Here is a 27,158-nt window from a genome sequence, read left to right on the forward strand (position 1 = left end):
ATGGTCTTCTGCAAGCAAGGAGATGGGCCTTAGGAGAAACTAAATCTGCCGACACCGTGTCATGCCTTCTAGCCTCCAACTGTAGACAATAAATGTCTGTTGTTGTCCCACCGGTGTGTGGTACTTGGCCATGGCAGCCCGAGCTGACTAATACAAGGGTGAAGCAAAAAACACAGCATCACTGGAGTCACAGAACAACGGCAGGAACGCAGACCTTGCTGGCTTCTGTGCCATCTGTGCCTTTTGGGAGGGATTTGACCTAAGGCTGCTGTTCTGGGTGACAGTGGAGTGGAGTGGAAATGACCCGGGGGCTTTGGGTCAGGCAGACTGAAGTTCAAATCCCAGCCAGTCATTAACTGGCTGTGTAACCTTCAGGCAAGTCATCTACACTCTTGGGTTTCTCCATCGACTCTAAGGGGAGCTGGTACCTATACCTCAGGGTTAAAAATGTTTATCTAAAGTGTCTAGGGCATGGTAAGCACTGAATAAATACTAAGTTTCCACTCCGCATTTCCTTTCCTCTAAGTCAGGTTGGCCAAGGAAGGACTAGAGGCCAAACCTGTCCCATTGCATGTTTTATAAATAAAGGGTAAGCAGAACACAGCCGTGAGTGGTCGTTTATGCACTGTCTGTGGCTGATCTGCACTTCAGTGGCAGAGCTGAGTAGTTAAAACACAGACCTCGTGGCCCTCAAAGCCTAAACTATTTAACACCTGGTCAATGACAGGAATGTTTGTTGACTCTACTCTAAGGTCATCAATTACCCTATTTTCAAAAGCTAACAAACACTTTCCATTCCTTATCGTTCTTGACCTTCACAGCATTTGGCACAGAAGCCCTTGTCTTGAAATCCTTCCGCCTCCCTTGAGGGCAGTGCGTGTGAAACAATCAAGATTCAAGATATTCAAGGTCAAACTTGCTGCCCCTACCTGACCAACCTGTTTCTGTATTCCACAGTGTAGTCAACATACTAGCATCTACACCTGTAGGGACAGGAATCCCAGAACTGGGGTTGCATTACACCTGTCAGAGCCTTAGAGACCTCACCTAAAATACGAGAATAATGACCACCTTGGAGACACCTGGTAACTACCTGGTACATAGGGGAAAATGTAAAGCCACTAGCACAACAATTTTTAGAATCTGGACCCATCTAAAAAACCAAGCTTCTAGCAAGCTTCCCAACTGGGTGCAAAGAATGAGGTAAGGGTGTGAACAAAGGGGGATCCCTCATCTCTCTGGTCTGCTGGGCAGTGTCCCAGGGATAGTCCACTTCTCCCAACTGCTGGGCCAGTATTTCCTGTGTGACATTAGAGGGAAAGGCCTGGCAAGCCCTGGCCCTGAGCCATTTTGCCCTTTTCTTTCTTCCCTAATTTTCATATCCAACAGGTCACTACAACCTATAGATTCTTTTTTCCTAAAACTTTATCAAACTGACCTCCACCTCCCTCCATTCTCCCTGGTTACTGCAGGGGCTTAAACCACTTTACTTCATTCGAATCATTGCAGAGTCCCAACCAGTCTCCTCAACTCCAAGAGGGCCTGTATGAAATGAATACTGGTAGTTACTGTCTGAACATTCAAATCTATTTATTTCATCCCTCTACCTAAAATATGGTCAAACACCACCACTGCCAAAAGAATAAAATGCTTGCTGGCTCCCCTGTATTTCCATCCTCATCTAATGCCACCTGCCCGCCATGCCCTGAGAGCTCCAGCCACATGCCTGCACGCCCTCCAGACTTCATGTGGGCTGTTCTTTCCCTATGGGACAGCCTTCCTGCCCAACCCAACCCCTGGAAGCACCTATCTGCCATGTAACCCCTAACTCAACCTTCAAGAACCCACTCCAAAATCACATACAGCTGGAACCTTATTGGCTCCCCCCAAAAGAGGTTTGTTTGTCCCTTCTCTGTGATGTCACAACTCTGTAGACACCTCAGTGCTTTAACTATCATTATCTGTTTCATAAACCGAGAGGTCCCCAAAGCTTTGGGCCAAGTATTTATTTACCTTTACATCTACCTTATCTCTAGCCCAGTCTTCAACACTCAGCTGATGCTCAATAAACCCGCATAAAGCAAATGTTTATGGAAACTCAGTGAAAAAAGATTGAAGCTCCTCAGCGTGTCTCTGAGGCCATTTGGAAAAATAAAGGACACCACCCAAAAAAATGTCCTATCCACCTACACGTAGCCTCTTATGATGAAAGGGGCTCTGGAAAAATATTGTGCCAACTTAGCTGCCAGCTATGCCAGCTAGTCCAGGAGACCGGGGGGGGGGGGGGGGGAGCGGGGGTGAAAACGAGCCCAGAGGGCACGAGTCCATAAAAAGGGACTGTTTTTAAAGGCCAAGGGCACACAAACTAAGAATTTCCACTTTGAAAGGAAGAAACAGGGGATGTAAGCGACAAAAATACTGAAAGGGGGTCAAAATCCAAATAAAAATGTGATTTTCTTAAGCAGTCTGCTAGGAGGTTTCTTTCTCATTTCAGGTTAAGCATGTTAGACTCAACAGTCTTTATTTCATCCCTTCTGTGTATCCTGATGAAATCTTCCTGCAACACAGGGAGAATAAGTCAAGGTGCCACAGGTATCAAGCTACGGTAAGATTTTTCCTGCCTTAAAAGGAGCTGGAATTCCTCGAGTGTTCATTAAAACATCACAAACTTAAGAAAAACATATAGTCAAAGCTAATACTTAGTCACTATCAATTCCTCAGAAACCGCTGAGTGTGTACTTCCTGACCTGGTGGGCCGGCATCATTTTCTCCTGATTTAAGAGGGCCACTCTGGGGCGCCTTTCTCAGCCCCACAGATTCAACCCACACTACAGGACAACGCACAGATGCTGGGTTTGCGTCCCGGTGGATTGCTTCTCACACTCCTTCAAAACTGTTACTTGTGTTTCTCACTGGTGGATATTCCTCATTTTCAATAACAGCTACAACAGGACCAAGAATAAATAAACAAGACATTGGCTGGAGCAGCACACACTACGGGAAATGAAAACCAATGAGACAGCGAACACGATGCTGCCACAGAAGCTGTGAAGGGGTCAGCTAGTCCACAACACCATGCCCAGAACTTACCAATGCAAATGCAAATAATAATTTAGTTTGAACAGTTTTTTCAACAGTTACTAACCCAAATCCAAATAGCAACAATCAGACTCGAAGGGTCTCCGCACTAAAGCGGTGGTGGCTTCCCTGCCTCACATCAGAGAAACAGATTGAAGACTGAAGTCAAGAGCATAAAGGAAATCTTACCCTTTGCGACAGCATGGAGGGACCTGGAGAGCATTACACTATCAGGGGTCCTCAAACTTTTTAAACAGGGGGCCAGTTCACTGTCCCTCAGACAGTTGGAGGGCCGGACTATAGTTTAAAAAAAAACTATGAACAAATTCCTATGCGCACTGCGGGCCCGGGACGAGTCGGCTGCTAAGCAGGACAGGCAGCGGCACCCAGCGGGCCAGATAAATGTCCTTGGTGGGCCGCATGTGGCCCGCGGGCCGTAGTTTGAGGACGCCTGCGTGAAACAAGCCAGTTAGAGAAAGACAAGTATCATATGATCTCACTCATATCTGATGAACAAAATACACAAACAAAATAGAAACAGACTCATAGATAGAGAATACACTGACAGCTGTCTGAGGGGAGGGGTTGGGGGGTTGGGTAAAAAAGGTGAAGGATTAAGAACAACTCATAGACACAGGCAACAGTATGGTGATTACCAGAGGGGAAGGGGGATAGGTGAATGGGGGGTAAAAGGGGGATAAATGGTGATGGAAGGAGACTTGACTTGGGGTGGTGAACTCACAATACAATATACAGATGATGCATTATAGAATTGTACACCTGAAAAGTATGTAATACCAATGTCACCCCAATAAATTCAATAAAAATAAAAGAGGATGAAGTGTGAGAGAGGCCGGCAAAGGGGGAGAGGGCAAACCAACTAATCTTACCAGTTGGGGCAGTAGCATTTCTTGGGTGTGTTTTAGGGGCCAGGCCCTTTACAAACATTCCTCCTGTCTCTCAAAGACCTAAATGGTAAAGCATTTCTTCTCATCTCCAGATGAGGAAAGCAAGAATCAAAGAGGTTGCCTAGTAACTTCTAAGGACACAGGGCTACTGAGAACAAGGACTGGGGATTTGAAACCAGGTCTGTGCTAATCTTTTAGGGCCAGAAACTTCCCATGACACTGCATAGATAGCTTGGGTAGAATTTCTCTATTTAGAAGGCAGTGAGGGAAGAGAATTCAAGTTTATCTAACAGAGATAAGATCTGCTTAAACATCACAATTTCTAAAAATAAAAAAGATCACATTCTGAGAATCTGTGATATAATATCTAATAAAAGAGTAATATGCAAATTGATCGTACCTCCACTATGCCCACAAGCACGCCCACAAGCCAATCAGAAGCAAGCGTGCAAATTAACCCAACCAAGATGGCTGCAGCCACAGAGCGAGCAGGAGGCTTGGGTTTCCCCGGCAATGGAGGAAGCCAAGTTTTCCGCACACCCTGGCCTGGCCTGCCCTGCCTCCTCTCAAGGCTACAAAGTTTCAATTATAGAAGATAAATAAATCCCAACACAAATGGCTGCGGCCATAGAACGAGCAGGAGACTTGGGTTTCCCCGGTGATGGAGGAAGCCAAACTTTCTGGCCTGCCCTGGCCTGCACTCAAGGCTACAAAGTTTCACTTATAGAAGATAAATAAATCCCAACAAAAATGGCTGCAGCCACGGAGCAAGCAGGAGGCTTGGCTCCGCTCAAGGCTACAAAGTTTCAATAATAGAAGATAAAGAAATCCCAGATACCAGGGCCTCCGCTTGGGTCACCAGGGGGCGTGGCCGGCCTGTAAACCACCACAGGCCCCTCGCCCAGGCCGCCCCACGCCCCAAGGGAACCCCCACCCTGATCCGGGACACCCTTCAGGGCAAACCAGCCAACCCCCACCTGTGCACCAGACCTCTATCCTATCTAATAAAAGAGTAATATGCAGATTGACCATCACTCCAACACACAAGATGGCTGCCCCCATGTGGACACAAGATGGCCGCCACAAGATGGCCAGCAGGGGAGGGCAGCTGGGAGGGACCAGGCCTGCAAGGGAGGGCTGTTGGGGGCGATCAAGCCTGCAGGGAAGGGCAATTCGGGGGGACCCAGGCCTGCAGGGAAGGGCAGTTGGGGGTGACCAGGCCTGCAGGGGAGGGCAGTTGGGGGGGACCAGGCCAGCAGGGGAGGGCAGGTAGGAGCAACCAGGCTGGCAAGGGAGGGCAGTTAGGGGCAATCGGGCCCACAGGGGAGCAGTTAGGCATTGATCAGGCTGGCAGGAAAGTGATTAGGAGGTGATCAGGCTGGCAGGCAGAAGCGGTTAGGGGCAGTCAGGAAGGCAGGAAGGCGAGCAGTTGGGAGCCAGCAGTCCTGGATTGTGAGAGGAATGTTTGACTGCCCCTTTAGGCCTGATCCTGGTAGGGTCAGGCCTAAACGGGCAGTCGGACATCCCTCGAGGGGTCCCAGATTGGAGAGGGTGCAGGCTGGGCTGACGGACACATCCCCCCATGCACGAATTTCGTGCACCGGGCCTCTAGTGTGTGTGTGTGTGTGTGTGTGTGTGTGTCCCCCAACTGCCCTTCCCTGCAGGCCTGGTCGCCCCCAACTTTCCTCCTCTGCCGGCCTGGTCACCCCTAACTTCCCTCCCCTGCAGGCCTGGTTACCCCTAACTGCCCTCCCCTGCAGGCTTGATCGCCCCCAACTGCCCTCCCTTGCAGGCCTGGTCCCTGCCAACTGCCCTTCCCTGCTGGCCATCTTGTGGTGGCCATCTTCTGTCCACATGGGAGCAGCCATCTTGTGTGTTGGAGTGATGGTCAATTTGCATATTACTCTTTTATTATATAGGATATATATGCACACAGAAACTTTAATGTATACGTATGAGTGCGTGCATGTATACCTTCTTCACCCACGGATACATTTTTCATTGATTATAGAAAGAGAGGAAGGGAAGAGGGAGAGAGAACCCCAGAAGGCTGCCTCTCACCTGCACCCCAACCAGGGATTAACTGAGTATGTGCTCTGACCAGGAATCAAACCATCAACCCTTAGTTGCATGGGACAACGTTTCAACCAACTGAGCCACACTGGCGAGGGCTCATTCAAATTTTAGAGTACACACATCTAGTTCTAATAAGAACTATGTAACTGAAAGAAATGTACATTGTTTTGTAAAAATGAAATATTTTAAATAAAGGCTATCTCTATTGAATTTTTGCTAAAGAACTTGAAGTCCACAATCATTTTTTTTGATTGACACAACAGCCCATGAGGCTCAGTCCAATATCTCTAACTTTCCATAGCAAACATTTCCCAATCAAATATTAACACCAGACTCCAGGATGTGTGCAATCACATATTCTCTTGTGATTCCTGAAGACCCTCAACATCCAGAGGCCTTGTGAAACATCCAAATGCTCCAGACAGAAGGGTCAGTATTCAGAAGGGCCTGCATTCTCGAATGACACTTCTGTGCAGTGTGGCATGGAGTGATGTCCTGGGCACAGTGACCTTACATGCATTCAACTGCATCTGCTCCACAAAACAGGGCCAATTCTGGAGGATGAGAGATGCACCTGTTGCTCCCCCGGCCAGTCTTGGCCCCCACTGGTCCCTCACATAATGGGCTTCTGGTGTCTCAAGTACATATTTCTGGTACAATGCTGACCTAAGCACAAGCCATCTCCTTCATCTGGGGCTTGTCTAAATAAAAGGCAGTCTGTGTTAAAGGCAGAAGAAAAGCAGCTGTGCCATCCGGAGACAGTGTGTCTGCACATGGCACTTATGGGCCATGTAAGGGATGTTCAAGGGAACCCCGACACACAAGTCTCTGCCTGACCTGCAGGCTTCCTCACTTCCCTGCAGAAGGAACAGCCCTGTAACTGCCCTCATGCACAGTGTCAGGCAATAACTGCTCGACTCCCACGGGAGTGTTGCTCACACTGCCTGGTAAGCCAATCTGGAACATTTTGGAGCACATCCTCACTCCATCAGCTTCATGAGTCACTGTCTCTCATTTCCACAGCGAGCTCATGGGAGCATCACAAATTACTGAGGGGGGCCCCACCGGGCATCTCACCTTTCCGCTTTCCTCCTCATTTCTTATTTCTGCTGAGAACTACTGCTTTCTTACATTTCTGCACTTATAACACGAGTTCTAAGAGCTGGCTTCCCTCACAGGGCAATTTTACAGACATAAACATGTTCATCGCAAATCCCGTGCAAACCAAAGGAAGACAAGTAACACACGTAGTCGGTGGCAGAGCAGGAGCGAGAACCCAGACGTCAGGCCGTCCGGGCGTTACCGCTCCTCTCACGTCCTGATCACAGGGAACAAAGCCTGCCGCACATCCAGGAGACACATGCTTGCCCGAAAACACAGATCTGAGGGTGAGCTCCCGCTGGAGGGCATCTGGCTGAGGGTAAGGGGCTGAGAGGGTGGAGACTGTGGGAATCCACTCTGGGCCACGGAGACAGATGAAGGGAGCTGAAGCTGGGATCTGAGGCAGATGGTTCCCCTGAAAAGCAACCCCACAGGGGAACCGGTGGGTCAGCCCTGGATTCACAGGCCACATTCCTTTTACATCTCACCTCCCCTGTGAGAGAAGCACTGTTGTCATTACCCTGTCTCTAGGATGAGGGCTCATTCCGAACACTGACACCACCAAACACGGGTGAGGATGCGGAGCAACAGGGATTCTCACTCGTGGCTGGTGGGCATGCAAAGTGGCACAGCCACTTTGGGAGACAGTTTGGCAGTTTCTTACAAACTAAACACACTCTTACACACAATCCAGTCATCGTGCTCCTTGAGGTTTACCCAAAGGTACTGAAAACGTATGTCCACACACAACTTTGCACCAGGTGTTGATAGCAGCTTTGTTCAAAACTTGGAAGCAACCAAGATGTCCCTTAGGTAAGTCAACAAATAAAAATGCTGTACTACATTCAGACAACTGAATATTATCCAGTGCTACAAAGAATGAGCTAACAAGCCATGAAAAGACATGGAGGAACTTTTAATGCCTACTACTAAGTGAAAGAAACCAACGATGCAATGTTCTGGAAAAGGCAAAACTATGCAAAAAGCAAAAAGATCAGCAGTTGCCGGGGGTTCAAGGTGGGGTGGAGAGAGAGAGATAAACAGGGCAGTGAAAATATTCAGTGTGACATCTAATGATGGATACATGTCATTACCCATTTGTCCAGACTCACAGAATGTCTAATCTACACAGTGAACCCTATGATAAGTTATGGGAGCTCTGGGTGACAATGAAGTATCAGGGTAGGTGTACTGATTTAACAAATGCACCTCTCTTGTGGGATATGTTGATAATGGTGGAGGCTGTGCCTGTGTGGGGGCTGAGGGTATATGAGAAATCTCTGTACCTTCTACTCCATTTCGCTGTGAACCCAAAACTGCTCTAAAAACTAAAATCTGCCCTCCTAGCCAGTTTGGCTCAGTGGATAGAGCATTGGCCTGCAGACTGAAAGCTCCTGGGTTCGATTCTGGTCAAGGGCACGTACCTTGGTTGCAGGCTCCTCCCCAGCCCAGGCCCTGGCCAGAGAGCATACAGGAGGCAACCAATCGATGTGTTTATCTCACATTGATATTTCTGTCTTTCCCTCTCTCTTTCACTCTCTCTAAAAATCAATGGAAAAAATATCTTCAGGTGAGGATTAAAAAATAATAGTAAATAAAAATAAAATCTTTTTTAAGTGAACTCATCATCGGCCAATTAGGACCCATGACCAATAAAGGAGGACTTTGTTGGTAGTGGAAGTAACAAGAAAGCTCCTTGGAAGAGTCGCCTCAGTTGTATTTCTCAGAACCTTTGCGCAGAGAAAGGATTCAGTGGGGAACACAGTTAGCCATTACTCTACGTAAGACCTCCGAGCGAGGCAAAGCTTACGGGTTTCAAGGCTCCAGGACCCCCTAGTGAAGACTTTCCCGCCGGTCCCATTTTCCCTTTGGTAAGGCACCTGATTCTCATGGGCCTCTCTCCTACACCACCACCCCGCACTCACTTTACTTCCCACTCCGGCTCTGCACGCCCTGCCCCTGGCCTGGAGCACAGCCAGCCACCCTGCTCACACAGACCTGTTCCATAGCCAACGGGAGCTGCAAGCGGCAACATCCATCTCCCCTTCTGTCTCTTCCTACTCGACACTAACGCCCATTCCTGTGCGACGGAGATGCCGTGGCTCCCATGGGCTTCTGCTTCTCTGTGAGTCAGATACGACCAGGAAGAAGATCCCACCACCACTTACCCCTGCCCCCATCCATTTTCTTGAGATACAAAGGCTCGTTTCTAAGCATGGGCTTGGGTTGGTTCCAGCCTCCATCAGAGTCATCTGACACCACCACAGGTGCAGCTGACACTGCTGTAAAGTGTGATGGGATAAAACCTGCAGTCATCATTCACCTGGGCGGGGGGCCGTGGGGGGGGGGGGGGGACCATGCAGCAAACATGCCAAAGCCTGAGAACGCAGGAGAGTGGCAGCAGCACAGAGAAGCAGGGCAGAGAAGGCTGCCGGAAACCCAGTTTAACACATCCTCCTCTTGCCCGGCCAGCAAGAGGCTCAGTGGTTGAGCATCGGCCTATGAGCCAAGAGGTCACGGTTCGATTCCCGGTCAAGGACACATGCCCAGGTTGCAGGCTCAATTCCCAGTGTGGGGCCTGCAGGAGACAGCCGAGGGATGATTCTCTCATCATTGATCAGTCTCTCTCTCCCTCTCCCTTCCTCTCTGAAATCAATAAACATATCTTTAAAACATACTCTCCTTTGCTCGCTGCCTGATGAGAGCGAGGCCCTGAGAGAGAGCTAGGACTTTAATTAAAGTATCAGTTCTCTCTAGATGAGGGAAGGTGTGTTCCTAGCTTTATAAATGTAACGGAGCATTATGTTTACATTACCATATCCATTAGTATTTCAACCAACCATATGCCATTGATGAATGCCCACTACTGAAGTCTCACTCACTTAACATGTGCACACCTGTACCCCTCACAAGGGTGACTGAAGGAGGGGCTCAGACCCTGTGTTCCAGGCTCCAAGGGGAACACACAAAGACCAGGAGCTCCCAGTGCGTCAGGGCGGACGGAGTTGGCGCACCATGCTATGGAGGTTTGCAGAAAGAAGTGATTTCTCACGTAGGGAAGAGGAGAGACACAAAGGAAGGCTGGATGGAGCAGAGATGCAAGCCACACCAACTCTGACAGGGAAAGTTCTGGCCTAGGCCACAGGGAAAAGAATTTGCAAAGGGGTAAGTGGAACAACAAGGCTGGTTCAGGGCACAGCGATGCCTGGGTCAATCTAAGACCATTCATTCAATGGGAAAAGAATGATCTTTTCCATAAATGCTGCTGGGACAACTGGATATTCACATGTAAAAGAGTGAAGCTGGCTCCGACCTCACGCCATACACAAAAGTATGAACTCACAAAAGGGATGGCAGGCCTACATATACGAGTTAAAACCAGGAAGCCTCTTAGGAAAAAACAAAGGTGCAAGTCTCTGAGACCATGGATTAGGCAACGGTGTCTTAAATATGACATCAAAGGACAGCAACAAAAGAATAAATAAACTAGACTACATCAAAATAAAAAATTCTGTGCCTGAAACAACAGTATCACAAATATGAAAAAGAGCTTGGCTGGTGCGTCTAAGTTGATTGGGGGTCATCCCATGTTCCAGGAGGTCGCCGGTTCAATTCCAGGTCAGGGTTGTAGGCTTGATCCCCAATAGAGTTGCCATATGATGGCACAATCCCACTGGCAGGTACTACCCGAGGAAAAAATGGATACATCCACACAAAAATAATACACACATACATACACAAATGTTCACAGCAGCACTGTTCCTAATATACAAAAGTGGAAACAACCCATATGTCATAAACTGAAGAATGGATTTTTAAAGTGTGGTATGCACATAGAAAAAAATTTGGCAATGAAATAGAACGAAGTAGTGACACATGCTACAACATGGATGAACCTAGAAGACACTGTTACCTGCAAAAAGCCAGTCACAAGAGACTACATATTATATGATTCTATTTATATGAAATGCCCAGAACAGGCCAAATGTACAAACAGGAAGCAGATGAGTGGTTGCTGAAGGCAGGGGGAAGAGGTTTGAGATGAGAGGTGGGTAGGAAGGAATGTGGAGTGAGTGCTAATGAGAATTTTTTAAAGAGATAAAAATGTTCTATAATTAGATTGTAACAATGGTTTCATAACCCTGTAAAAATGCTAAAAAAAACACACACTGAACCGTAAACTTTAAATGAGTTATATGTTATGTAAAATATCTCAATAAAGCTGTTTTTAAGAAATGCAATGGGATAAATCACAGTGAAAAAATTTTAATTTGAGAAAATAAAAAACTTCAGTGAGTCATAAAACACTGTAAACCTAATTAAGTGGAAAATGATGAACTGGGGAAAAATTTTTAATAACCTACATGACTGATAGCCTTAAAACAAACAAGAAAGCTGTGATAATTCAGTAAGGCACAGATATTGCCCCAGTAGAACAGAGGCCAACTATTACAAATATTCCCCAAAGAAAAAAGCACACATGACCAATCTTCTATAATAATAATCTATAATAATAAATCTATAATAATAAAAGTTAATAAAAGTGTAATATGCTAATTAGACCGGACATCCTTCTGGACGACCTTCCAGACAAAGCCGGGGCTGTGAGGGAAGCCTGGGTCCTGGGTGTCAGAGGGAAGCCGGTGCCGGCAGCCAGGGGAAGGAAGGCCTAGTCTTGCATGAATTTCGTGCATCGGGCCTCTGGTAAGTATATAAATACTCATTCTGGACATTGATAAGTTTTTACCCAGTAATCCCACTTTTATAGTCTATTCCAGTGATTTTCAGCTGGTGTGCCATTAAGAACTTTTCAAACTTGCAATACCTGACGATTTAGTCAAGGGCACTGACCTCTTTTTACTTAGTCTGTCAAATTTAAAAAATGACAACAGCCAACACAACAATAGCCATCTGGTGTGGATGAATCAAAACGATACTTATTTTTTTGTCAGATCGGCAAAAAATATATTTTCTGGTGTGCTGCAGAATTGTAGTAATTAGTTTATGTGTGCCATGAGATGAAAAGGGTTGAAAATCGCTGGTCTGTTTAAAGAAAGATGCCTTTAAATTAATATTCAAGAATGTCCTTCTGCTGTTCTTTATTTAGTGGAAAACTGGGAACCTCTTACTTGCCCAGTGGTTGGGGGAATGGGCAAATACGTCTCTACAGAAACAAGGCAGGAAAGACATCCAACCAAGCGTCAGAAGTAGTTGTTTTCTGGGGTATGAAGGGAACCAAGATTTACTGTATCTTTATTTTGTACATTTTTGTAATATATTTTCCTCCTGCAATATCATTTCTAAAATTTAGAAAATAAAGAAACAAAACCTATGTATTTTCCTGAAAAGGAATTATGAGATAATCACATTCTTCATCAGTGGTACATGTTAGAATCGCCTGGGAAGCTTTTAAGAAACCCCAATGCTCAGGCCATGCCTCATATGCATCCAATCAGAATCTCTGAAGGTACGACCCAGGCATCATTATTCTTTAAAACTCTGGGTTGGTTTCGAGGAACGAGCCAAATCCTATTTGGGTGAACCAGGACTCAGGGGCAGGGGAATAAATGGCACGCAAAGGTCGTTCACGGTGGAGCAAACGCAGGCACCCGGTTCTAGGTGTGAACACAGAACAGAAAGTGTGTGTGCCCAACCATGGCTGCACGTGGCAGTAACTCCTCGGAGGAGGCTACCCTCTAACGAGTCTCCAGGAGAAAAATAGAATGTTGTCCTGTTGACCACAGCAGGCAAAATTATCCTTGCTGCAGGTCAGATCCCTGACCGGGGCCCTGACCACTCAGAGGTGAAGGCAGAGCCCAGAACTAGCTTGCTGGACTGCGCGTTCCCCGTTATGCTCCACCTCCCCGAGAAGGAGCCTCACAGACACACGTGTGAATAACTGTAAGCCTATGACCTCCCATGTACATGCAGCCAGAACACAAAGCCATGTCATGAACAGCCCATGGGTCAACAATGGACAGACAGAACAGTGCAGACGGCATAGGAGAATGTGCTGGAGACAGAGGGGAGGACCTGGGCTGAGGCCAAGATCCACCAATAACTTGTACATTGGGGCAAGTTCCATTCAGATGCGCAGTCTTTGGTTCCGTATCTACAAACAGGCCTGATGGGTGTGCGATAGAGGCCTTGCCAACGCTAACCTGTCTATGATCCTCCACGATCCTCACCACAAAGCACAGGCCTGGGGTGGTAGCTAAAAGTGGAAGCCAGCTGAGTGTTGTTCTGACCTTGAACTTGACCTGACTCAGCTGTGATAATTCCCCTGACAGTATCGTGGAAAGAAAGAAAATGGAAGTCGTTGGAGAGGTGTAGACAGAAGAAGTTCAAACGAGGAAGGTTCCAGAATGACTCCCTCAGCCTCCTCGTCCTAATTCTCGGGAGTTCACAACTCAGCGGGACAAAGCACCTACCAGCGCCATCCACTTAACAGCCAACCACATAACACCGTTCCCAGAAGAGGTTCGCTCCAAAAGAAGCCTCTCCGAGAATGCCAGAGGGCGTGCGAAATCAATGCGGCTTTTCTGGAAAGTGGCTGGACACTATGTATCAAGAATCTTTAAATACGCAGTCCACTTAGTTCAGTAATTCCACTTCTGGGAACCGCCACTGTTGAGATACCAGCTGTATATTAAAAATGACTGAAATGACTGTACAAAAATATTCACATCGGGAGTTCTGGAGACTGGCTGCACAACTCTGTGAATGTACTTAACACCACTGACCTGTACATTAAAATTCGTTAGAAATCAGGAATGGGAAATGGAAACAATGGACATAAAATATCAAGTTCTTCAAGCAAACTGGAAACTACTCATGATATACTATTAAATGAAAACAGGCAGAGCACATGTGGTCTCCAGTTTAGGTGGAGTAGATTAAAAATCAACTAGAAATTTCAAAACGCTAAGAGTAGATCTGTCTCTATGCTGGGATCTCCAGTTTTCCACAAGAAACACTGTAGCGGGTGAGGGAGGGCGGGGTCTGGCAGACATGAACTCATGGTCCAAGAATCAAAGGGCAGAATGACTTCCACTTTACAGCCTGTCCGCTTTGAGGTTTTTTCCCTTGAAGAAACAGCCAGCCAGAGGGGTTTTCAAAACTGCTACATCAGCTCTGTCAACAGAGACTGGAAGCAGCAGAGGTGCAAACAGCCGGCAGGACCCAGTCCCCCCATACAGGCGAGGATGAGAAAAGCAGCGTCACCCACTTTCACTATCTGCTGTCCTAGCCATTGCAGTATTTTAAAAGGCTGCTTCTCCTTCATGCACAATCCAATTCCTTTGGATTGTTTCATAATGGGCCTGAAGTGACCTGGGAAATGTAATCCAAATAGAAAGTAACTAATGACTTTACTAATAAACAAACCACAGGAAATGGGCTTTGCTCTTCTCTGGAAGACAAAAGGATACATTACAAACATTAATGAATTCTTAATCCAGAAAGGCTTGCACTAGCCACAGAATTACTTTAATGGACACTGGTCCTTGTTTTCATGACAGAAAATGTATTTTTCCATTTAGAAAAAGAACGAATTTTAAATACTCAGAAAACTGCATCTTTCAACTAGCAGTAAAAATATATATAAAAACAAATGGAGCAAGATAGGAGGAGAGGAAATCCTATCCTATCTAATAAAAGAGTAATATGCAAATTAACCAACACTCTCCTATACCCACAAGCCATGCCCACCAGCCAATAAGGAGCAAGTATGCAAATTAAACCAACCAAGATGGCTGCAGCCACAGAGCAAGCAGGAGGCTTGGGTTTCCCTGGCAATGGAGGAAGCCAAGCTTTCCGCACACCCTGGCCTGCCTTGGCCTCTGCTTAAGGCTACAAAATTTCAATTATAGAAGATAAATAAATCCCAACAAAAATGGCAGCAGCCACGGAGCTGGAGAGAGCAGGAGGCTTGAGTTGCCCCCGGCGATAGAGGAAGCCAAGTTCCCGCAGCCCTGGCCTGCCTTGGCCTCCACTGAAGGCTACAAAGCTTCAATTATTGAAGATAAATAAATTCCAACAAAAATGGCTGCAGCCACGGAGCAAGCAGGAGGCTTGGCTCCGCTCAAGGCTACCAAGTTTCAATTGTAGAAGATAAATAAATCCCAGATACCAGGGCCTCACCTTGGGTCACTGGGGGGCATGGCCAGCCTGCAAACCACCACAGGCCCCTCGCCCAGGCCGCCCCACACCCCAAGGGAACCCCCATCCTGATCTGGGACACCCTTCAGGGCAAACCAGCCGGCCCCCACCCATGCACCAGGCCTCTATCCTATCTAATCCTATTTAATAAAAGAGTAATATGCAAATTGACCATCACTCCAACACACAAGATCGCTGCCCCCATGTGGACACAAGATGGCTGCCACAAGATGGCTAGCAGGGGAGGGCAGCTGGGAGGGACCAGGCCTGCAAGGGATGGCAGTTGTGGGTGATCAGGCCAGCAGAGGAGGGCAGTAGGGAGGGACCAGGCCTGCAAGGGAGGGCAGTTGGGGCGATCAAGCCTGCAGGGGAGGGCAGTTAGGGGTGACCAGGCTGGCAGAGGAGGGAAGTTGGGGGTGACCAGGTCTGCAGGGAAGGGCAGTTGGGGGGGTCCCAGGCCTGCAGGGGAGAGCAGTTGGGGGGGACCAGGGCTGCAGGGGAGGGCAGTTAGGGGTGACCAGGCCTGCAGGGAAGGGCAGTTTGGGTGACCAGGCCTGCAGGGGAGGGCAGTTGGGGGGGACCAGGCCTGCAGGGGAGGGCAGTTAGGGGAAAACAGGCTGGCAGGGGAGCAGTTAGGCATCAATCAGGCTGGCAGGGGAGTGGTTAGGGGGTGATCAGGCTGGCAGGCAGAAGCAGTCAGGGGCAATCAGGAAGGCAGGCAGGCGAGCAGTTGGGAGCCAGCAGTCCTGGATTGTGAGAGGGGTCCCAGATTGTAGAGGGTGCAGGCTGGGCTGAGGGACACACCCCCTCCTCCCGTGCACGAATTTCGTGCACCGGACCTCTAGTAAAAATAATAATTAGGAATCTAAGTGGAATGTAAGAAAATCACGTAAAATGCAGGGTCACAGTATTGTAAGGCTAATGAAACTGTGTCTGGCCCAGAGTTCCCATGGCCCAGGAGCTAACCACCACCTGTACTCGTATACAAACTTTCATTAATACGGGCTGTGTGAGTGCCTATTACAGGGGTTTATAGAATTTGACCTTTGCTAGAATAAATAGTTTTGTCCTTGACAGTTGCTTGATTAGCATCAATTAGTGAAGAGTTTCTACCAAGTAAAACAGGTTTGGTGGGGGGGTGGGTGGGTGGGTGGGGGGGTGGGGGGGTGGGTGTGTGTGTGTGTGTGTGTGTGTGTGTGTGTGTGTGTGTGTGTGTGTGTGTGTTTAAGCACCTTCTCAAAAGAGAGAGAAAGGGTTTTTGTCTTAAAAATAAGAACAACAGTCATCAAGGTAATTTCAGAGCTGGATCTGAAAGATGACAGGATCCCGCTCAGATTGGGGGAGCCCCAGGGGAGGGCTCCACACCAAGGGGCACTGCACACACAGCACACCATGATTACTGTACGGTTAGCAACGACAGGGCTACCTTTTTAAATAGATGGCCATTTTTACATCCAGTGCACGTTCACAACCATATGCCAGCTATTTTTACAGGCAGGTAGAACATCAGGGCTCTGGATAGTTTTCCAATAATATGGCTGAGACAGAAATCTGTGTGTAAGACACTGTGGGGAAAATGCAGTTTATTTCTCTGATGGAGTCTGAGTCACTGCCATTTTTAAGCAAGCTTCCCTGCCCTTACCTTTCCTTTTCAAATTAAAATGATGAAGAAAATAAAGCCGAGGTACCACTGGGAGACACAGACCTGGGCACGACATAAGCATGGCTCCGCTGGAGAAGAACCTGCTGAGTGTGTTAAATTAGCATTTGGGCCCACATTTTCTAATATGAAGAATATTTTCTTCACTCCACGAAAAGGCTGGATGTTGCAGAACTACTTCCTTCTATTCATAAGGCCTTGCAAAGATTTTAGTAGAAGTAAATGTTGTCCCTATGGAGAAAAACAAACTCTTGGATATTTTCTCAAAACCAAGGACATGTAATGTGGTCAGGACACAGGACCGACCAAGGCCTTGTCAGGGACTTCCCTGCAGGTAAGCCTGTAGCCTGCTGGAGGGCCACACTTCCCAGGCTCACCATGCTACTCACTGCTACCTAACGTCCCACTAAAGTGCCACTAAATAAGCAAATAAACTCTGTGTGAGGTGATGGATGCATTAACTAACCTTACTGTAATCATTTTCCAATACATGCAGATATAAAGTTGTATGGATATGTATCAGTTGTATCTCAATAAAGCTGAAAAAAACACACAAATACAGTTAAAAAGAAGATTTAAGCCTGGCCAGTGTGGTTCAGTGATGGGAGTGTTGCCCATGAACCAGGAGGTCACAGTTCGATTCCCAGTCAGGGCACATACCAGGGTTGCAGGTTTAATCTCCAGTGGGGGGGCGTGCAGGAGATAGCCGATCTATCCCTCTCCCTTCCTCGCTCTAAAATCAATAAAAATATATTTAAAAAGAAGATTTAAGTCCTACTAAAACAAAGAGTGAATTTGTTATTAATAATGAAATTATATCTGAAATGCCGTATTCCCTGTCTCTCAAGTGTGCGCTTGTCCCAAGACTCAAGCTACAAGTCATCTACAGTAGCACAGACCAGAGGGGAGAAACTGTCCTAACAATCAACTCTCTGCACTCGGCATTACCCTCCACCGAGGTCCCTCGAGAGTCCAGATGGGCTCGAATTCTATCACCTATTTTATATCGATGAGGGATGCTTAGAGAAGACACCTGCCCGGTCCTTAACCATCAGACGTGGGAAGTGCATAAACACACTACTGCAAGGGCAAAGGACAAGTGATGTGGCTGATAAAAGGAGAAGAAAAACACTGTGCAGAGTTTATAGAAAGGCAGTGTGGAAATTGTGATTCAAAAGAAGAAATCTGCCAGAGATACAGCGGTTGGGGGAGGACAAAGAGAAGGAAGAAAAGACATTCCAGGAATTTCCCCAAATACTGATAAACAGGTCAAATTCCTTGGCACAGGAAATCGCTTCATACCAAAAACGTCTCCCAGTTCCAGCAAATGACTGGGTTGTAAACAATGTTGTCCAAAATAAGAAAGTTCTAGAATCATCAAATATTTTGGACACTCACCAACTCATAGCACCATTTCTAACAGTCAAAGCCTTAAAAGTTGCCTTCTTAATTTTACCTCCCCACCAACTGCAAATAGCCACTAAATGATTCTGAAATAATGCACATGATATCGAGAAACACAAATATTTAGGAAACCAGAAAAACAAACACAATTTTTACAGTCCGGGGCACATTTTAGACTAACTCCAAACATGTGACGTGTAGATGAGAGCATTCTGCGCTGGCCCCATAATCAGGAAGGCCCAAACTGTCCCACCCTCAGCAAACAAGTACTCAGCAAGCCTCGAAGAAGGTCAACGGACTTTTATGACCCCAGGTATCAGCATTTTGGAAGGCTTTCCTCACATCTGATTCATAACCTCCCCATGCTAAGGAACGTTGGGTTTGTATTGGCAACGTTAACTATAAAAAGTTGGTAAGCGTGAGGAAAGCGAAAACACTTTAACCAAATAATCCATCCATCCCTTCCCTGACACTTTACAAGTTTGAATTTTCACAAACAATTAAATTTTATAGCTGTTCAAGTGCCAGATGATGTAATCAAAGAAAATACATCAGTACATGACACTTGACAGTAATAGCTGTTATCAGATTATACTTGCCCAAATCCAAAACCTTTAAATACACCAGTGTGTTTAGATTAAAGTGTTTCCTAATTCATGAGCAATAAAACAACAAAATCTATGGTTAACGTTAACATTGATAACAAGATCTGGAATCTTTATAGAAGTCTAGCCTGGGTAATCAATATACTTTATATACAAGTTGAACTAAGAAAATGAATCCATTCATAATTCTTAAGATTTCCTTTTTCCAGAAGTCATTGTACAAAGGAAAAACCTGCTCCCAGATTTCTTATAAGGCACTAGTTTTGCTTAATTTCAATGCGTGTATTGCATATATAACCAAGACCTTGGTCTGGGTGCTGTTCTGTTGCTTGCTTACCTGGGGATTTTTTGTTTGATCTTGACTGCCCCGAGTGAGACTGTCGTGGCAGCAGAGGTGATGACGGCAGAGACATGGAGACACCCTTGGCCAAGCTCACCCTGTAGGTGTCCTCAGCCATAGGAAGGCTGCTCACAGAGAAGTCGCCACCATGGCCAGAGGGCAGGACGGGAGGGGAAGTCTCTGGACCAAAGTCACCTCCTGGAGTGGAGAAAGGAAACCTTAGGTTAGACCAGCCATCACAGGTAAAAGCAAATTTAATTCCAAAGAACTACATTCTTAGAATGTAATTCCCATTTAGCATATGTGTGGGCACTGAATTTTTTCAACAACTTTTCCCCCCCTCTCTACCACTCTTAAGGATTTTTAACACTGTGAGAGAAACTTCAAGTCTCACCACTCAAGCATCAATAAACTGCCCCACACGTTTTTCTGCACCATACCAACTGGTCTGATTTTATTCATAACAATGGGTTCAGAAAGCCACTGATCTGAGATTAGATCAAGATCAAGTATGAATGACCCACAAGAAGATTTGATTTCAGCCTAAAGAAAGGGAGTGGGTTACACAGGTATCAATAGAATAGATCCAAACACCAAGATCCATTCCACAATTCTCTGGCCTCCTACCAGTTCTCTCTCAAAAAGAAACAAACAAACAAACAAACAAACAAAAAACCTCCAAGGGAGAGTTTGGCCCACTTCAACATTCCTCCCCAGTTCTCTCATCTGATCCACATCACATGCCCCATGGTACAGGGTGGACCCTCCTATAACTCAACCAGCCCAAACCCTTAGTCCTGAGAACGGAACCTGGCTCACTTACTAAAGCAGTTTCTCCTTGGCATTCAGTCCCTAAATGAACTTAAGGACAAACAAGCTTACTGTTATGAAATTAAGCATTCTGGAGTAAGCAGATCCAAAGAAAAAATACAGAGGGTGCAATTACAGTGAAGGGACCATATATGTAACTCGGAAGAGAATAAATAGGTTAGGACCAGAAAGAAAACCACACATATCCCCAATCCAGTCCTTTAAGTACTCAGACACAGACGCTTCTCCTATTGTTCCTCTTGACCCATCAACTCCTCCCTGTCCCCCGTTGAGAAGCACTGAGGAAGTGCAGGCTGAGGAGGAGGTAAATCATTATCCTGATGATTAAAAACATCTTCAAGCTTTCAATAATATACAGAAAACTGGAAAGCGTTAGACAGTTTTCCACAAGCAAACTAGGCTGACCAATGCTATCCAAGTGGCTCTCATGACCAGTCCCTGCCAGCCCGTGGGTGTCATCTTAGGAATGCAAACAGGTGCTGTGCCTGCAAGAATGGCGCTTGGTCACCTGATTCCTGGATGTTTAGCAAGAAACTCCAGAAGACAAAGGAGAACTTGGAAAGCACTAAGGCCACAGCCCACAACCTCAGGAGGTTTACACACAAAGGATGTGGGGTGGGGCCCTGAAGAGGTGGCACTGGGTCTCCATGTGGTTAGAATAGAACCACCCTGCCCCGTGGCTGCCCTTATGCCCCTATACTACCGTCCTGGGCAGTCAGTGGCTGTGGGGTGCCTGACAGGAGCAGGCGTGGTGACAGGTACTATCTTTCCCACTCACACATGAGCATTTCTGACCTATAAAAAACAATTAACAGCCCAGTAGCTCAGCAGCTGAACGTCGACCTGGAGGTCACAGTTCCATTCCTGGTCAGGGCCCATGCCTGGGTTATGGGCTTGATCCCCAGTGTGGGGCGTGCAGGAGGCAGCCCATCAATGATTCTCTCTCATCGATGTTTCTCTCTCTCTCTCTCTCTCTCTCTCTTCCTCTCTGAAATCAATTAAAAAAAAAATTTTTTTTAGCCCAGATTTCAACTCCCTGAATTTGAATGGGGACACTAAATTAGGGAGAAATGTACCTACTATGACAATACCAGAAATCAAAAGTAAAGCTCACTACTGAGACAGGGTTTATTTTCTTAAATTCTTAGTATCCTCTAAGGCAGTGGTTCTCAACCTTTTTAATGCCACAACCCTTTAATACAGTTCATGTCGTGGTGACCCCCAACCATAAAATTATTTTCATTGCTACTTCATAACTGTAATTTTGCTACTGTTAATGAATCATAATGTAAATATCTGTGTTTTCCGATGGTCTTAGGTGACCCTGCTAGCGGTTCTCAACCTGTGGGTCACGACCCACAGGTTGAGAGCCACTGCTGTAGAGCCTAAGACCATCGGAAAACACAGATATTTACATTACGATTCATTAACAGTAGCAAAATTACAGTTATGAAGTAGCAACGAAAATAATTTTATGGTTGGGGGTCACCACAACATGAGGAACTGTATTAAAGGGTCGCGGCATTAGAAAGGTTGAGAACCACTGTTCTAAGGGGATACAAGAGAAATTGGGGATTCAGGGCTAAAAGAGAATTGGAGTTTCCTAATTAGAAAAACTGCCCCAAAACTTTGTTTATATCAAGCAACACAAATATTTTCATTAACTGCAAGTCTGGTGGGGAGTTTCCAAGGCATGCTGCAGCCACCAGGCCCTTCGGCCTTCGCACAGCTGCTCTCCAGCACTTTGGTTTCATGTGGTCGGCAATAACATGTGACTTAGAGATGACGTTTGGGAAGGAAGGGTTTCCATTGCAAGTTTCGTTTGACATCACACTGTAAGATCAGTCCCAAATATGTTGTTCGGTTGGTCTGTTTTGCAGACACAATGAACAATCCCTAGCTTCTAGCTTCCTTTTGTAAGAAAGGGAGAGACATTTCATGCATGAACGAACAGGTGGCACAAAGCACGCGGGGTGATCCAGTGGCTGAGAAGCTAAAGACAGAAGCTGTCGAGCCTGGTGCTTTAACTGCACGAAGGCAAAGGGTTCAGGTCAAAGTCAGTCTGGCAAGCGCATCACAAGGAGGCAGCCGACGCCAGGGAGATGGCGAGACTCTCTCAGGGGCATCTGTGAGAACTATACGATAAGGTCTGGGCAACAGAAACCAGAATTTCTCCGCTGATTGAACACTCCTCAGCAGATGCTTATTAAAGAGGTTTAGGAGGAATTAAAAACATTTCACTGCAACGACCAGCAGGGGCACATTTCTTTGAGTGTGGAATCGATGTTTTGTTGTAGCTGTGATCTGTGTCATTCCCTCCTCAATGAAGTAATGGGAAGCACACTTCACGTTGCTGCAGCAGAAAGGCCCAGCCAGGTCGGACGGCGCATCCTCTCCCGCGTATGAAACCACAATGTCCACCACAGAAGATGTGCCAGGCCCCCTCCCGTTCCACCGGCAGCTGTTTCCCGTGGAACATTTACACCCACGGCCCAGATGCTGGTAATCCCGGAGAGCACTGGTGCAGTCACTGTTCACAGGCAGGAAGCTGGAGCATGGGGGTTAACCAGGAGGCGAAGGTTAGGGCTTCCCCCCAAAGTCTCCCCAACCAGCCAGCTCAGGCTGTGGCGTGCTCACTACTCTACACGACTAAGAACTTTACTTTGGGGGGGTGGGGGGGAATTCTCCTAAACAGACATGCTTTTAAAAGAGTTAAATCTATAATGCAGGGGTGGGGAACCTTTTTTCTGCCAAGGGCCATCTGGATATTATAACATCATTCGTAGGCCATTAAAATTATCAACTTAAAAATTAGCCTGCTATATTTGGTCAAACATTTAATTAACTCACCCCTAATGCCTTGGCAGGGCCAAATGATTTTGAGGGCCTTATACAGCCTGCAGACTGGACATTCCCCACCCCTGCTATAAGGGGTCGGTACATTTTTGCTATACAGGTCACATACAGTCTGTCATTTACACACACACACACACACACACACACCTTTTCTTATTTTAAAATTATCAAAATTCTCTGATTTGCAAAAATAAAAGACTGGAAAGGGCACAGGGCATAAGGTTCTTCCTATTTGTAATAAATGTAAGTAAATACTCAAAAACATACACACAAAAGACCTTCAAATCCAAGTCACAGTTTGCAAAGATAATGGAACTATCAAAGGGGAGAAAGCCATCCAATTAGGCGTTTTAAATTGGCAAAAATGGCTTTTGATAATAGTTCATTTTATTCCCCCCCCCCCCCCCCACACACACACACACTTTTACAGACTGTGAAAAGGGATTTAAATGCACAATGAGAAGGAATGGGAATCTGGGAGATAATGCATGCTTAAAGGCGGCTATGCAGAATGCCACGTCCAGCCCTACAGATTAAAGTACACGGAGTGCGGGATTAGAGCAGGCTTTAAAGAACGAGGGCAATGGAGCCAGAGAGATGAAAGCAAAAGCACATTTCAGAAGGACCTGAGAGAGGCAAGGGTGAGCTCAGACATTCAGGTAAATAGGTCTGCAGATGCAGGAAAGAAGGTTTCCATTTATTGTGCTGTTGAGTGGCTAGGTGGAGGAGGGGAAAGGGAGGCTCTGAATAGAAAAAGAAAAGATGTTCTGTGTAGCCAGTTCCAGAAATCGGGGCTTGGGCGATACACTTAACTGGGGCATTAAATGTGTTAGGCATCTTTTATGCCGTCCCTGCCCGGGATTGCACTAATGTTTCTTAAACATATTTTCCAACATAAGGTTTTATAACCATATAACTCACATATATTTACAGAAACCTAGAAAATTGGAAAAGATTTCCTCCCACAAGATCCAATATCATTTTCAGAGACTTCGAAAGGCACTCCCTGAAACGGAAAGCACTTTAAACCATTTTACATCTTATAGGATCTCCCCAAGTATCCCGCCAGACTGATTGTTCACGCGCATTTTCAAAAGAGAAAGATTAATGTTTCTGAGAAAGCAATTTTCCAAAATATTATTCACACAGTTGTGACTAATTCCCAGACAATACTGCTAAAAGGCAACAAAGCAGCAAACCCCCAGAATACAGAAAAACCTGGTCAATAGGACAAGTTTAGCCTTTTGTCTTCAAAACTTTGACCAAATGGGTTCTAAACAGAAATCAGTACATACTATCTTCACCGTTTATTCTTAATACTCAATGTTACAGAACCAAATGTACTTTATATCCTGAAACAGAGGATGAGGAAACAGACTGGCTTTTCTTTCCTCTGATGGCTGGTTTTCCCCTGAAGGTGTGTCATCATTTAGAGTTGCCGAGTTTTAAGAATATAGGAACGCAGAAAAACCCCCACTCCCAAGCCCCGGAGGGGTACCCTTAAAAATAAAAAATATGGTTTCTTTAGACGTACTATGTGTTGAGACAGGGTTTCAGACTCTTCATATCTATGCTTTCCTATCCTCCCAACCACCCCATGCAGTAAGTGCTAACCTTATGCCCCTCCTTCAGTAAGGAAACTGGGGCCCAGAAAGCATCCAGTACCTTGCCCAAGGACCCTGGCGCATGGCAGAGTTGAACTTGAACCCAGGAAGTCCCATCCGGAGTCCATTCTCTTTCTCAGTAACGCTGCCCAGCGAAAAGGCTACTGACATAGGCCGTTCACCATTACGTCGTTTGTGTATTTAATAGGGAAAACCAAAAATAGTATATGTAGGTCTACACGCAGTACTGGGCCACGGAGGGAAGAAGCTGTTCCCTCATCTGTTCTCACTTCTCGTGCTGGCTGGTTAATTAGCCCCACGGCGCTCCTGGAACACTCCATTTGGGCGGCGCCCAGGCCCCGCAATCGTTAATTTCCTTTCAGTCACACCTTATGCTGTTACCATACAAGCGAAGTGGATCCGAGATAGATGTTTAGTCATCGAGCACCCTAAATAGTTTCTTCTCGTTTCACTGTGTACTGTAATTCATTAACTCTTGCCGTCTTCAGGGCCTGCCGCCTCTGCCCGGGTGAAGGCAGCGAATGCCACAGCTGACACACAGAACAAAGCATGCTGCCACTCTGCCTGGCCCGGGTGAAGGAAGCAGTGAGGCAGCAACCTGTGGGATTCATCTTAAACGGGTGTGGAATTCATTACTCTACATTTCCTTGTCAGGGGTGTTCGATACCCGGGTCCTCTGGGACCCACCACACTCAGATTCTGAGACCCGCCAGGCCTGCTGCTCCCACACATGAGGAGCTCCCCGAGGGCACAGAAGGAAGCCTGCGCCCTGCCAGGGAGGCTGTCCCGACGGGTCTGGGGTACAGCTCAGGCCTGGTCCTCGAAGCTCCCCGGGGGATTCTCATGTGCAGCTGGGGTGGATAACCACAGATTCAAGAAGGTGGTCAGAAGATGTGTGTTCCTATCACAAGACAAAGAGGTGGGAGAGATGCACAAGGAAAGGAACTTGAGGGAATCCTCAACCAGCCGAGGATTAAACTAAAAGCTTCCGTTATTTGAACAGCACATTCCTGGAGTGTATGGATGTATTTCCGTGAGTGTATCTGTATGCATACACACGCTATGTTTATATATAAATATGTGTAAACATTCACACGGGCACATGCAGGGAGGGTTCTAGAAGGGTACACAGGGGAACCAGCGGCTGCCTCTGGGAACAGGAACTGATCAGCTGGGAGCGTGCATGAAGGTGTGCGCTTTTCTGTGGTTGACATCTTTTCCATGTGCACCCACTGCCTATGAATATTTTAGATTTACATGGGATTGAGCCATGTGTAGATGTAACGATGTTAAGCCTAAACAGGTGAAATGAAGTTCTATTCCAGACTGTGATCTGATGAGACCTTTACTCTTTCAGTGAAAAGCCAAAACCCCTCCCCCAAAACAAAAAGTGGCGGGAGACTGAGACAACAGCTTATTAGTGAAAGGAACAGAAACGTCTTCTTGAAAACTCAAAGAAAGAAGACTGAGAAAAATTCGGTAAACTGCATGGCACCCGCAGTAGAATATAGGGCAACATGGCCTCCATATCTTCCCTATGGTGTTTCCTTTTGGATTACTTTATCTAGAGGTAAGACTACTATTAAAGAGGAGGAAAGAAAAGGCAATAGCTAAGTTAGGACCCACATTTCAGGCATAAAGAGTAGAACTAACACTACAGAAAGTCCTCAGTGCCCTCGCCGGTTTGGCTCAGTGGATAGAGCATCAGCAGACTGAAGGGTCCCTGGTTTGATTCTGGACAAGGGCACATGCCTGGATTGCGGGCTCGATCCCAGTAAGGAGCGTGCCGGAGGCAGGTGACCAATGATTCTCTCTCATCATTGATGTTTCTATCTCTCTCTCCCTCTCCCTTCCCCTCTGAAATCAATAAAAATATATTTTTTTAAAAGTCCGCAGTGATAAACAAGCTTGAGAAGGTCCCCCCATGATGCAGAGAAAGGGTCCAACATTTTCATGATGTGAGAAAAGATTATAAATATGGAAAACAAAAGGTGTTTCTGAGAAGAAATAAGGATATGAGTTAATTTTTAAAACTCAAAGAAAAGAAAAACAATCTTTTCTCCCACCTCTTTGTCTTGTGCACCTCTCGCACCTAATTTTCTGGGTTTTGCAGATGGAAAAGGACCCACCATGCTCTAGGCTGTTTCCCTAAAGGGAGACCCGCACCTGGACTCACCCTGGCAAAACCTGATGGTTTAAGAAAAAATTATCACAAGCATCCAGGTAAGTATATCGTTTTTTAAAAATTAATGGGCTACGAAACCACAGAGACTTCCAAAGGAATCACCCAACTAACCACCCTCAGACTTCTTGTATTAGTTCCTAGGGCTGCTGTAACCACAAACTGGGTGTCTGAAATGACAGGAATGTACCCTCACACTTCTGAAGACTCTTATGTCCAAGACGAAATTGTTGGCAGGGTTCATGCTCTCTGTGAAGGCTCTAGGGGAGAATCTGGCCCATGCCTTTTTCTTAATTTCTGGTGGTCAATCTCTGCCTCCACCATCACAGGAA

General features: G+C 46.4%; 1 protein-coding gene across 12 annotated transcripts in view; it reads right to left on the minus strand.

The window, feature by feature from the left end:
• TANC1 (tetratricopeptide repeat, ankyrin repeat and coiled-coil containing 1) overlaps nucleotides 1-27,158 on the minus strand; it is a 244,458-nt gene that overhangs the window by 121,264 nt on the left and 96,036 nt on the right. For 7 of the 12 annotated variants that reach the window (XM_080669582.1, XM_080669579.1, XM_080669577.1 and 4 more), the window contains one exon: nucleotides 19,330-19,530. In XM_080669582.1, coding sequence (XP_080525708.1) covers nucleotides 19,330-19,530 — 201 coding nt within the window. Of the gene's footprint in view, nucleotides 1-19,329; nucleotides 19,531-24,633; nucleotides 24,851-27,158 lie in introns of those variants that run through there. The other 5 variants (XM_080669573.1, XM_080669575.1, XM_080669571.1 and 2 more) reach the window with 4 other exon arrangements.

Source organism: Plecotus auritus (genome assembly GCF_963455305.1).
Source record: "Plecotus auritus genome assembly, chromosome: 5".
Lineage (NCBI taxonomy): Eukaryota > Metazoa > Chordata > Mammalia > Chiroptera > Vespertilionidae > Plecotus > Plecotus auritus.